General features: G+C 41.0%; 1 protein-coding gene across 2 annotated transcripts in view; it reads left to right on the plus strand.

Moving 5' to 3' along the window:
- The window catches only part of SYNPR (synaptoporin), a 330505-nt gene that overhangs the window by 146619 nt on the left and 171873 nt on the right, over window positions 1-12013 (plus strand). The window contains exon 1 of one of the 2 annotated variants that reach the window (XM_050781256.1): window positions 10761-11148. The exons of the other annotated variant lie outside the window; for it this stretch is intronic. Coding sequence (XP_050637213.1) covers window positions 11125-11148 — 24 coding nt within the window. The 5' untranslated portion in view covers window positions 10761-11124. Of the gene's footprint in view, window positions 1-10760; window positions 11149-12013 lie in introns of those variants that run through there. 2 annotated transcript variants of the gene reach the window in all.

Raw genomic sequence — 12013 nt, forward strand, 5'->3', positions numbered from 1 at the left:
CCTAGCACAGGCACCTGCTCATGAATGCATTCTTTATCAGCTCCCTTCCTTTCCCTGTCTCAATTCCCCACTCTCTTTTCTGGAATCATCTCCCAAATAAACTACTTGCATTTATGTCCTTGTCTCTCAGGAGGACATTCTCGGGGAGGGGCAACCCCAAGACAGCATTGCTCAAGCCTCCTGGTGGAAGCAGTGTTGATGAACTGACATGGAAAAGATTAGGGATGGTTTGAGGTAAGACAGCAGAATCCAAGCTGATTCTAAGAAATGGTTCCAGGAGTATTTCCATGTGCTTTTGACCTTTAATTTTTTGTAATTTAATTGTATCTTAAGGAGGATTAAATGAATTAATTCCTATGAATTGCTTAGGAAAGGGCCTGGCACATACATTTCAACCTTGTCATTGCTCTCATTGTTTTTTGAGTAGCTCCTCCTCTTGTTTTGGTGTGTAGCAGCATGCTCCCTGAAAGAGGCAGACCCAGACAAGAAAGAGGTAGGAGAAGGAGAGGTGGGCTTGAGGCCTCACTGATATGTTTCCACACCGTAGAGCTGATGCCTGCTGCCAGCTTCTCTCACCTTTGATGAGACTCCCCTTCCCACAACACTTCTTACTTGTGTTGAACATGGAACTCACCTTGTCTGACAAGTTACGGTGGCCTTGTTGAGGATCATTCGGTACAATCCCTGGCTTCATGTGCTTTGCAAAGATTCCTTGTCAAGTTCCCTGTGGGAAAGGGGCGCCGGGAAAGTTGATCATTCCAGATTTCTAAGTACTCTACTGTCCTGGCTTCTGGTTCAGGAGGTCCGGGTTTGGAACTGAGAATCCATGTTCTTTTATAAGCTGCCCGGGTGATTCTGATGGGCAGCCAAGTCTGAGAACCACGTTGCTATGTGGCTTTGTTCCCCAGGATCCATATCACAGAGCATTGTGTGTTGTAACAGAAAGGGTGGAAGTTTTTTCTGAACAGTCTAAGGCTGACTTTCCTTGTATTATAACTAATGTCAGAACAAGTGGCGCTACAGCCCCTTACAGGGAGTTTTTGTCTCCACACTTTCAGCAAAATGAGAGGAGAAGTGTTGCTCCTAGAGTTGAGATAAGTGACATTCTGGAAATATCAGAATGTCCTGTTCTTCAGACTGACTCTCTTAATTTGTATCATTTAAAGACTTGGGGATGGTGTAAGAAAGAACTAACATTTTAAGGAAGACATTGGTAAGACATTCTATTTTAAAAATAGAGGCACAGCTGAAGAAAGAAAACTGGTTTTTCTCTGTGCGAGAATGAACAGTTCACATGGCATTTTGGACTGTTCTACACATGCCTGCAGTAATACATAATCAACTATTGGGGGAAAGATAGTTTTGTCTTATATTCATGGAGGGTCACTGAACATAGAAACTAAGAATAACTGTACTTAGTACTGCACGTTTTACTTCTCAAAGTACTTTCGCATGAGCTGCTTCATGGTGGCTTCACCACTGCCCCGTGGGATACCAGAGCTGCAGCGCCTCCCCTTGCAGCCCTGAATCCGAGGGTTTGGGAAGATGTAAATCAGAAATATAAGAAGCCTCACCCAGATAGGAGGGATTTTGCGGTTAATAAAATTGTAGAAATTTTACCAGCTAAATGGATTACCCTCATACCATAGGGATGCAGAAACACCTCTGGCGTAAGACATACTCATCAAAAGAGAGAGGTTTTTACAAGTATTTCATAAGCACTCCAATTAGAATAATGCCCCAGATCCCTTTAGACCAACTCCATTCCTTTGCTGCAGGGCATCATCACCACACATATCCCTGAGACTGGGGTGGGGCAGGAGCTGGGAGCAGAGTGGGGAGAATGCTTTCAGATGGAATCCTAATCAAGCAGATCATGACGAGGCTCTTTGGAGCTCCATGAGAACACTCAAATGTTATACACTCTACATTTCATAAACTACATGGGGAGAAACAGACTTTCATCCTCTTTCCTACCCACGCCTTATTTTATTAAGAGCTGTAATTTGGTCTGGGTTCTGGAGGCATATTGGTTTAACAGGGTTTTTTTTAAACTCAATTTGTTGAAAAGGAAAGAAAAACCAGAAAGCCATTTTGTAAGCATTTGATTCTGAAATCTATCTTGCCTGTAGCTTTAGCAGAGAGAATACAATTTCACTTGTGTCATTGTACTTTCCACCAGCCTCAGCTGCATATTATATATATAACTCAGCATTGTTATTCCCATTTTACAGGTGAAGAAATGGAAGTTTAGAAAGGCTAAGAGAGTCTCATCAATACATGCAGTTGGCTATGACGCCCTCCCTTCATGCGGAAATGATCAGCGAAAAAGTCACGTACCTCTTGATGGAATTTACTATTCCTATCTCAGTGTACTGGGCAAGATTATTGAAAATGGTTTCCATGTTTTTCTTCTTTCACTCTTATTACAGTACTAACAAGATTCTTGTAAAAACTGGACCTCAGGGACCTCTGATATAAAGTCTTAATCCTTAATCATAGCAACAACTATTCATCTTCTGGTTCCACACCAGGCTTTAAGAAATGTGTGTTAGGACCAGCCAAACTCCTAAGCCATCAATTTGCTGATAGAGCTCTCCCTGTTATAAAAAATAATAGAAGGAAAACAAACAGATGTATCTCTGCTATTTTTGACTAGAATTATGAAAATAGGCCTAAGAAAAGTCATTTATTTTCTCTTCTTTAATAATAAGCAAAGGCTTGTTTAGTGCCTACTATGAACAATGTAATATTGTGTGCTATGCAAGACTGCAGGGAGAATGAGTCTACTGTTCAGCAGTTTATGGTGGGACCACTTTTAATCCCCTGCACCAGAAGAGTAGATATAATCACCAGAAATTATGCAACTGAAATACAACATTGTTTTAAGTTCTAAACAACTGTCAGAGAGGAAATGCCCATCTCCCACCTTGTACGTGCTAAACTTGCCCACATTCGCAAGACTGGGTAATCTAGAGATTTATAACCTGGCCTTTGGAAACAGACAACCCAGGTTCAAGCCTTTATTCAAATACTTACTCTCTAGGCGGACTTTGGCAACTTACTGAACCACACTAAACCTTGTCATCTTTGTTTGTAAAATGATGATAACAGTAGATTCTGGTAGATCGGGATAAATGATAATCAAATGACATAATCCATGCACAGCACTTAGGCTAATACCCAGAAATAAATATTAGCACCATTATTGGAATCAGAAAGGTCCATGATAGGAAATCACAATTGCCAAATTTCTCCATTACATGAGTGGTTCTCCACAGTTTTTCTTTTAAGATCCAAAACATTTTGTTCAAATGCAATCATGTTCAGAAACCTGGGATATCGAGAAAACAGTGGAGTGGCCTAGTTGAAGCAGAGAAGGGATGTGGAACCCTGGTTCCTTTGGCTGCCCCTAGCACACCCTCCCACCTCCATGGTGTGCCCTGGAGCATCTCCGTGGAATTCCTGGCATTCAGCTTAAAAACTGAGCTATTAAATATTATGCCTATAATTACATTGTAAGCTGAGATGATTTGGTTATTTGAATGTACCACCTATATTCTCACATATTCACAAATTTTACCAAAATATTTGATGGTTGTATTTTACATTTTGAACATTGCAAGTCTAGGCCAATATGTTCATATACTTAACCTTTAAAATTAAGAAATATGTCGGAGTAATTCAGCATTATGTACTCAATCATATAACAATATGTATTGAGCATTATTTATATACCAGGCCCATAAGGTCCTGACTTGCACAGTTACTCAGAAAGATTCTAAGTTCCTTTCAGCAGGGACCATGTTTACCCGTTTCACCACTGTATCCACAGAGTTTAGCATGTGCCTGGCATATAACACATATGCCATAAACAATTGCAGAATTGAAATTTTTAGGCGAATGAATGGTTGCCCTTTTACTTTAGAATATTAACAAAGTTCTCATGGATTTGAGAATTGTTGTTTCCTATTGAGGACGTGAGCCCCCAGGTGGGTTTTAGACATGATATGCGATATCTGAGCCACCTTGTCTCCTGAGTCAAAGTCTTTTTGGGACATTTAGGGAGCTTCTAAAGGGACTCAGCCCCTCCAGTGGCTTGAAGTATTTAATTAGGACAGAAATGAAAGCAGAGGGGGTAATTAGCACTTAATAGATTTGGAATTATTGCCTGAGATCCAGGGCCTGTGGATGAACATCCAGGAATCCATGGACAGCCCTCCAGCAAGCGTCAAAAAGAAGCAACTCTTCATGCACCTGATTGATAGGCTGACTGGATTGACCCATGTACTCTGAATACTCAGAAATGCCAATAGTCAAAACCATTTTCAACAAATCTTTCTTTGCTTCAAGACATGTGCCTCAATGTCATTTCCATACTCCCTGATATTCCAGCGGGGAAAGACTGTTAAATCTTTCTCAACACAGTATGGATTTTCCTTTTCCTCTCCCTTTCCTTTCTTTCTTTTTGAGACTGAGTCTTGCTCTGTTGCCAGGGCTGAAGTGCAGTGGCACAATTTCGGCTCACTGCAACCTCCACCTCCCAGATTCAAGCAACTCTCCTGCCTCAGCATCCTGAGTAGCTGGGATTATAGGCAACCGCCACCACACCCAGCTAATTTTTATATTTTTAGTAGAGATGGGATTTCACCATGTTAGCCAGGCTGGTCTCAAACTCCTGACCTCAAGTGATCTGCCCACCTCGGCCTCCCAGAGTGCTGGGATTACAGGCATGAGCCACTGTGCCTGGCCCCTTTTCTTTCTAAAACATGAACAGCTCTTTCCTTTAGAGACAAAATAAAAGAGCATGTGCATTATCTCTATCAAACAAACATGCTGGCAAAGGGTATCACTGTCATTCTTATTGTTGTTAGATGTTAAATGCTTGGTATGCACTTAATACTTTGTATGCATTAGTTTACAAGCACCCAATTTGATCGGTTAGGGCAAGTGACAAGACCACACAGGTAGTAATATACAGAGCTGGAACTAGAATCCGCCTGTTTGTGTTAGTCAGGTTTCAGACAGGAAATAGCTGGCACACTCAAACAGAGTGATTGAGGGGAGTTTTTTGAAGGGGCAAATTGAAAAGAGGTAAACAAAGTTTAAGTAAAAAAGAAAAGGGAAGGAAGGAGAGACAAAGAAAGAAGAGTAAGAGAGAGAAAAAGAAAGAAGAAAGGGAAAAGCAAGAAAGGAAGGAAGGGAGGGAAGGAAGGAAAGAAGGAAGGGAAGGAGGGAGGGAGGGAGGGGAGGGGAGGGGAGGAATGGAGCCAAAGAAAGAAAAAGAAGGAAAGGAAGAGAAAGAAGCTGTATGGATGGAAAGGGCCACTTCACAGCACCTGTGGCCTTCGCTAGAGGAACATAGCCAACTTAAGGACCCATCAGGGGTGCTAAGGGAATAAATACCCTGACCTCAGTCTCCTCTCACCCTCTAATTTCCTGGCAGTACTCCTTATTATTAGCACCTCCCATTAGGATGCCTCAGAGAAAGGGAGCTCATTGATGGAGTCCATTAGTTCAGCCTGCTGGGACACAGAGTAGACAGGAGAGTGACTCTAGAGGGACAAACAAAAGCTCTCCAGCACAATGTCTGCCTAAAGGGGAGCATGCTTAACCATATATATTTTATCTCCAAATAATTCTGTACCCGTCATTCAGCAAATAGTCATTGCTTGGCTGCTCTGTGCTGGGCACTTTGCTTTGGGCTGAGGATACAGGGATAAGTGAGATATTGTGTCCTTGAAGAGCTTAGACTCATGGTCTTCAGAAAATATGTCTTCAACACTTTTTACCTGCTATTTTAACTCCATTTTCTCTCCTTTTATCTCCCAAGCGTGACTACATTTCCACCCAAATATCCTAATTTTCTCAATCTTGTTCCACTATATTCCTTAGCTTTTCTTGCATCCACAAATTTTTCCTTCTCCTTTCAGCTTCAGTGTAGAAATTTTTTAATAAAATTATGTTTTACTGTCATATAGATGAGTGCTTGCTATGTTGCCCAGGCTGGTCTCGAACTCTTGGCCTCTGCTACCTTATGCTCCAGGACCACAGGCCTGAGCTATCATGCCTCCCAGCTTCACTGTAGAATTCTTTCAGACAGACTTGAACCCTACTGAGGAAAGCTAATGATCTAATAAATGTTCAAGTGATATTAATATTATTTTATCTCATTAGTATTTGAGAAAGAAAAGAGACAGTGTTGGAGAAAACAACTTTCTCTTACAAGGAAAATAAAAGATAAGAGGCCTAGAAAGTTCTGCCCTGATTCTATATACCTGCTCACATCACAATAAATTGCATTTTACCCATGCTAGGAGCTGTGCTCAGTCAGAGAAAGGAAGGCACCATTAAAGATTTCAAGGTTGTTCCATAAGTGAATTGGATGTAAGTGCTCTCACTGCTATAGCTTGAAAGAGCTGAAATTGTTCCTGAAGCAAAATGGAAGAGGCTTGGCTAACTCTCTTGGTCATTTATTAGTATGGTCAAAGTAGCCTTATCTTTGATTACCTCCTTTCTCCCACTGCAGTGAAGAAATCCTCTGGCTCTGGAATTTTCCTCTCAGTGTTTGCTAAATGCTTAGCAAGCTAGGCCTCCCACTGGCCAGCAGACAGGCCTGAAAGGACCCCTTTTGAGAGGCCAGATGTTTAGAAATAGAGGCTATAAGGGAAAGGAACTGTTGCATTTACCAGAAGGTGTGTCCACGAAAGGGGAGAGAAGCTTTTCCATTCAGAGGAAAAAAAAATTCTTTTGAAGTTGTCTGAAGGCCATTGCTCAACTGAAAGATCACAGTTGAAGCTCTGACCATATTAGAAATTAGCATTGCTAATGAGGTTTTCAGAGAATCACAGATTATTTTAATCTACTTAACCTTCTCTGTAAATACTTGACTTAGAAAACATTGTACTTCTATTTTTAATAATCTAATAATGGATAAATGTTATTTTAAAGGCAGTAGCAACAATGTGAATATCATTTTTCAAACAAGAACTATCAGATATTGGCATATTGCTTTATTTTTGTCAGTTCCAATTCTATGATAGAGAGTGGTAGCCAACTGTCTGAGCTGTCTGATAAATTGGAAGGTTAGGACAGTCTAAGTGGCTAGCTGACAAGATTATTTCTCTAATGACAAATATATGGGCAAGTATCCAAAAATCAGCTGCTCTATGTGGGCCTAGGTGAACAAAACCCTGGGAACCCAAGCTTCTAAAAAAACAACTGATCAGTATAGTTTACAAAAGGAGCTTTCCACCATCTTTGACATGGTTTCCCATTAAATCAATATGACACCGAAATTTGCAATCCTTCCAGAATGTTCTTTGAATGAAGAGGTAAAAACAGTCTGTATCTGCTAGTATGAATGAATCAGTTGCCCTTATTCATCTGTTCTGCATTTCAAGGCTAAACTCCTTTGAAAAAATTAGGTTTCTTTACCACCATCTCAAACCTAAATTGTTCTCATGTTGATTCACTGATTTCATCATTCATTCATTTTTCCACCAAACATGTATTGAACACCTGCTATGTGGCAGGTACTCTCTGAAACACCAAGGATATGGTATTAAGCAAAACAAACAAGTTTCCTGCTTTTGTGGACATCTTAGTAAATGGAGATAGTCAATAATAAATGAATAAATAAATAAGCAAGAAGGTGTCAGGCAATAAAAGTGCAAAAATAAAAAAAGGAGTTACTGGAGAAAGTGAAAGATGTTTTTAAGTTAGGTGTTTGGGGAATAAAGACCCTCTACGAAACAGAAAGTAGAACTAACAATTGAATGGCAAAGGAAGAGAGGGCAGGAAAAGATCTGAGGAAAGAATGTTCCAAGCAGACAGAATAGCTAGTACAAAGGCATAGAAGGTGGGTGTGGCTGAAGAGTAGGAAAGGAGAGGGTTGGAATTAAATAAAACAAAAAAATAGATGAAAGGTAGATTGCATAACACTTTAAAGGCATGAGAAAGGGTTTGGGTTTTACTTACTGTAAACCTACTGGACAGCTATTGAAGAACTTTTCTCAGATGACTGATATGATCTAATTTATGATTTAAATGGCTCAACATGGGTAATAGAGATTTCTAGGGGTAAGAGTGAAAGCAGTGAGACCTAAAGGGAGCCTGTTGCAGTGGTCCACAGAGAGGTGACCAAAGGGTGGTAGCAGGGCAGACTTAGAGAATGTTAATGCTCTATCTGGAAAAAATATATGAGGCAGGAAGAGCTAACCCAACCAGCAGGTTAGAATCTGCCTATTAGCCTTAGAATCTTATCTAGTGAAAGTTGACCCAGAAAGCCCTTTAGAGATAATTCAGTGGAAATCCTTCAATTTAAACATGAGAAAAACAGAGACGTGGACAAATTCCGGGACACACCCAGGGTCACAGAGCAAACCGCTAGCAAACCCAAGACCGAGCCTCACACCTCCTATCTTCCCAAGTGTTAGATAAAGTGCCCAAGTCCATACAGACTTGGCACTGAGGGCCTGAGCGTGGATCTCATGGGCTCCTTCTACACCAGCAAGTTCTAATCTCTGGTGCAAATCTGCATAATGGGGACAACTGAGAAGTTACTGTGGGGTCCATGCATCCAAATGTGGATTTGTCATACCCTTTACACTGAATAAATAAAAGTATAAGTACCATCATGTGGTGTCCAAAACAGAGTGGTTAATAGCTTAGACAATGGCATACAATTAGGCTCGAATTTTAGCTTTACCAGGTATTGACTGTGTACTTTCAGATAAGTTACTTAACTCTTTGGGTCTTGTTTTTTTCAGCTATACCCTGGAATAAAAATTGTAACCTGAAGTTTTGTAAGGCTCAAATAAGATGATATACCAAAAACACCCACTTAGAATAGTACCTGGCACAGAGTAAGTATTCAAGAAATGTTCGCTATTATTATGTGGAAGACAGAACTTTTTTACTTTTACTTGCAACAGGGCTCTTAATATTCAAAGCCAATGAGAATTACTCACTGGCCTCCCTGAAGAAACAATTAAGTATGGTTCTACCCTACAGGTGCATTGCTGGAAACTGCCATCTCTTCGACCCTACTCTAACTCTGCCCCTTATCAGCCACCTGGAGGAACTGTGGCCTTCAGCACAGGGACACTATTCTTTCAGTCAATCCTTCATTTATTTATTCTGTAAATGCCTACTGAGTGCTCACTTAAATGCCTGGTGATCGTAAGCCTTTTTTTTCCTGCTTCAGATATGTTCACTTGCTTAATTTACTCCCCTGAGTAACCTCTCACTGACGTGCAGAGATTTGTCAATAAGCAGGTGAGTGGTGGCCATAGGGAAGTGGGGAGGAAAAGGTTCCTATCAGAATTTCAAAGGGGTCATGGGGCATATACAGTTTGAAGAGTTGGTAAGCATCCTGAAAGCTCAGGCGTAGGGAACAAGCCAATCAAAGGAGACGGAGGAGAAAGGGATCTGGACTCGCTGAGCCCGGTTTGCAGGTGTGTAGTGTAGGTGAAAGCACTGCCTTGCCCAGTGCTCATTTCTTCCCCACACCTTCCCACTCATAGCTTTATGAGTGCAGCTCTATGAGGCTACACTTATGCCTCTATGAGGCATAAGTGTAGCCATTTTACAGAGGGGAAACTAAGGCTCATGCGCAGGTCACATGACTAGTAAGTGGGAGACCAGGACTAGAACCCAAGTTGCCTGACTCCTCATTATGGTTTTTTGGTTGTTTTGTTTGGTCCCCCAACCTCCCCCTATCCACCAAGTTGTTACTATGTGTATAAGAAAAGGAAGAAAGGGAGTAAGAGAGAGATGATGGTGGTGGCTGTGATATGGTAGTGATAGTGTGTGTGTGTATGTGTGTGCACACGCGCATGCATGAGAGAGAAGGAGAGAGAGTGACACAAAGAGATAGAGATAGGAAGGAAAGCGAGACACAGAGAGAGGGACCTCAATAAAAGACTTCGAATGACTCCAAATTAACAACAAATTAATCCCTATAAGAAATGTGACCAGCCTCTGTGCATTGCAGTTGAGTCATCACCAGCTGCACAAAAGATAAAGCAGAGACCTCTCAGCCAACCTGACAACATTCCTGCACTGAGTGGGGACCCAAAGACAGACGTCCTTTCCCTGTGCTGTGGTATCCACCTTGGGGAAAAATTGTCCTCAGGATGCCAGGGTGAGAACATGTCACCTGTGGCAGCCTCTCCAAGAATTTGGTACAAACGCCCCCAACACACATTGCCTCAAGGTGCTATGTTTTGGGCCCTTCGAAGTAGTCGAGCTCAACTCTTTCCTACAGAGGTTTATTTGAAGAAAACAGCAGATCCAGATTGCACTTAAGCATCTGAAACCTTTTTAATTTTGAGATTTTGCAGGAGACGTCTTTAAGTAACACTCCTGTGATGAGTGAGCAACCAAGTTGTAATTTGTCCCTTCTACAGTTGCCAGAGTCTTAAAAGCCTGTCTTCCAGTACATCACCTTAATGATTATTTATGGGCAGTGTATGAATTTCCCAAATGGGGATTATGCATAACATCTCTGCATTTACATTAAAACAAGGGCAATTTTTTTTTAACAAACATGTCAATGTTTACTTAATCTATGCAAATCTATTCATAAGATTTTATAAAACCATCATTTTTCCCCATACCCTTAAAACACAAAATTCTGGCTTTTAAAAAAAAAAAATCTAGTTTGTTTTTAAGCACTGTGCTTGCAGGAGGAGGGGGCTGGCAGAGTAAAGAGGAGATGGTGCCTCTGTTGGTGATGCAGCCTGCTTGTGCAAAGCAGTCCTGCACTTCCAGTTGTGAGCCAAGAGCCAAGTGTGGGAGCTCACCATGGTGGCAGCCACCTCCCCACCAAGCAGGCGGCGTTCACCAGAGGGGAGTATCAGGTTCCCGTACTCAGCTGTGGGTTGTCACCATCTAATAATATGACCGTTTTGCCATCTCTCTGCAAATGAGGCTGAAGCTGCTATCTGATTGGTATAACATCTCACTTTCCCTCTGCATTGATTTTCTTCTTCTCCTCCTTTGCTTCATAAAAAGAGGGACAAGTGGCTGGTGCTGTGGACAGAGAAGCTTTATTTTTAGTATGAGACAACCTCTATTTTCTTTCAGGAGAGGGAAGTTGGATTATCAATTCTTTTGTAAATGTGTATGGTGATATTTGCTCCGGTAAGTTTGCAGCTATCTTGATTTACAGCTGGCTGTGGGGATATGTGTGTGCATGTGTGTGTCTCCATAGGCACATTTGGATTGTACACTTTTCTTTCCAAATATCAGTTTTTAAGTCTTTAGTGGTAATATCTCTTTTTCTTGACTTTGCTTTCTTATGATTTGTATGTTTAAAAACCAAAGAGGCTGTGTTGATAGTGAAATGCTTACTTTAGCTGTTTAAGTGTGTGCTGGGTTTCTTGGAACATAGTAAGGAAACTATTTAAGCAAACTTATATTTGCTTTACAAAAATGTAATGTCATTCTACCCTACCCCCCATCCTTGGAGTGTTTAATATCCTAAATACATTCATTGTGCTGCAACCTGCTTACCATTTTAATTAAAGTTTCTTCGTCAGTGTCAGAGTGAGAATTACTTAAACTCCATCCACAGCTACCAAATATTATATGTTGTGCTGAAAGGTGCTAGCTTCATAAGGTCTTATAGCTGTATGTAGAATGAATGAGTTTCCCCTACGATTGGATGCACACACTAAAAGAATTGAATTTAGAAAAAGTATTCAGATCACTAAATGAAGTCCTAGCATGCCGTGAAAAGCTGTAATCACAAGTGGCTGTTGCTTCTCTTTCGTCTTTCTTTGCACTGTGTATTTCTGCCACCATCTGTCAGATGCCCAGTCCGGGCTCCTGTGTTTCTATATGTGAAGCTAATCAGGAGAAAAGTTGCTGTTATTAAATTTAACTACTGCAAAATGACTGTCCGGTCACCATTGCTAGAAATGATTTTTAAATGCATTACCTGGTTAGCTGCGTTCTTTTTGTTCAGAGAGTAAGAGATGGTCTGAATTCTTCGTTGTTAATTCAG

Source organism: Macaca thibetana, chromosome 2 (genome assembly GCF_024542745.1).
Source record: "Macaca thibetana thibetana isolate TM-01 chromosome 2, ASM2454274v1, whole genome shotgun sequence".
Lineage (NCBI taxonomy): Eukaryota > Metazoa > Chordata > Mammalia > Primates > Cercopithecidae > Macaca > Macaca thibetana.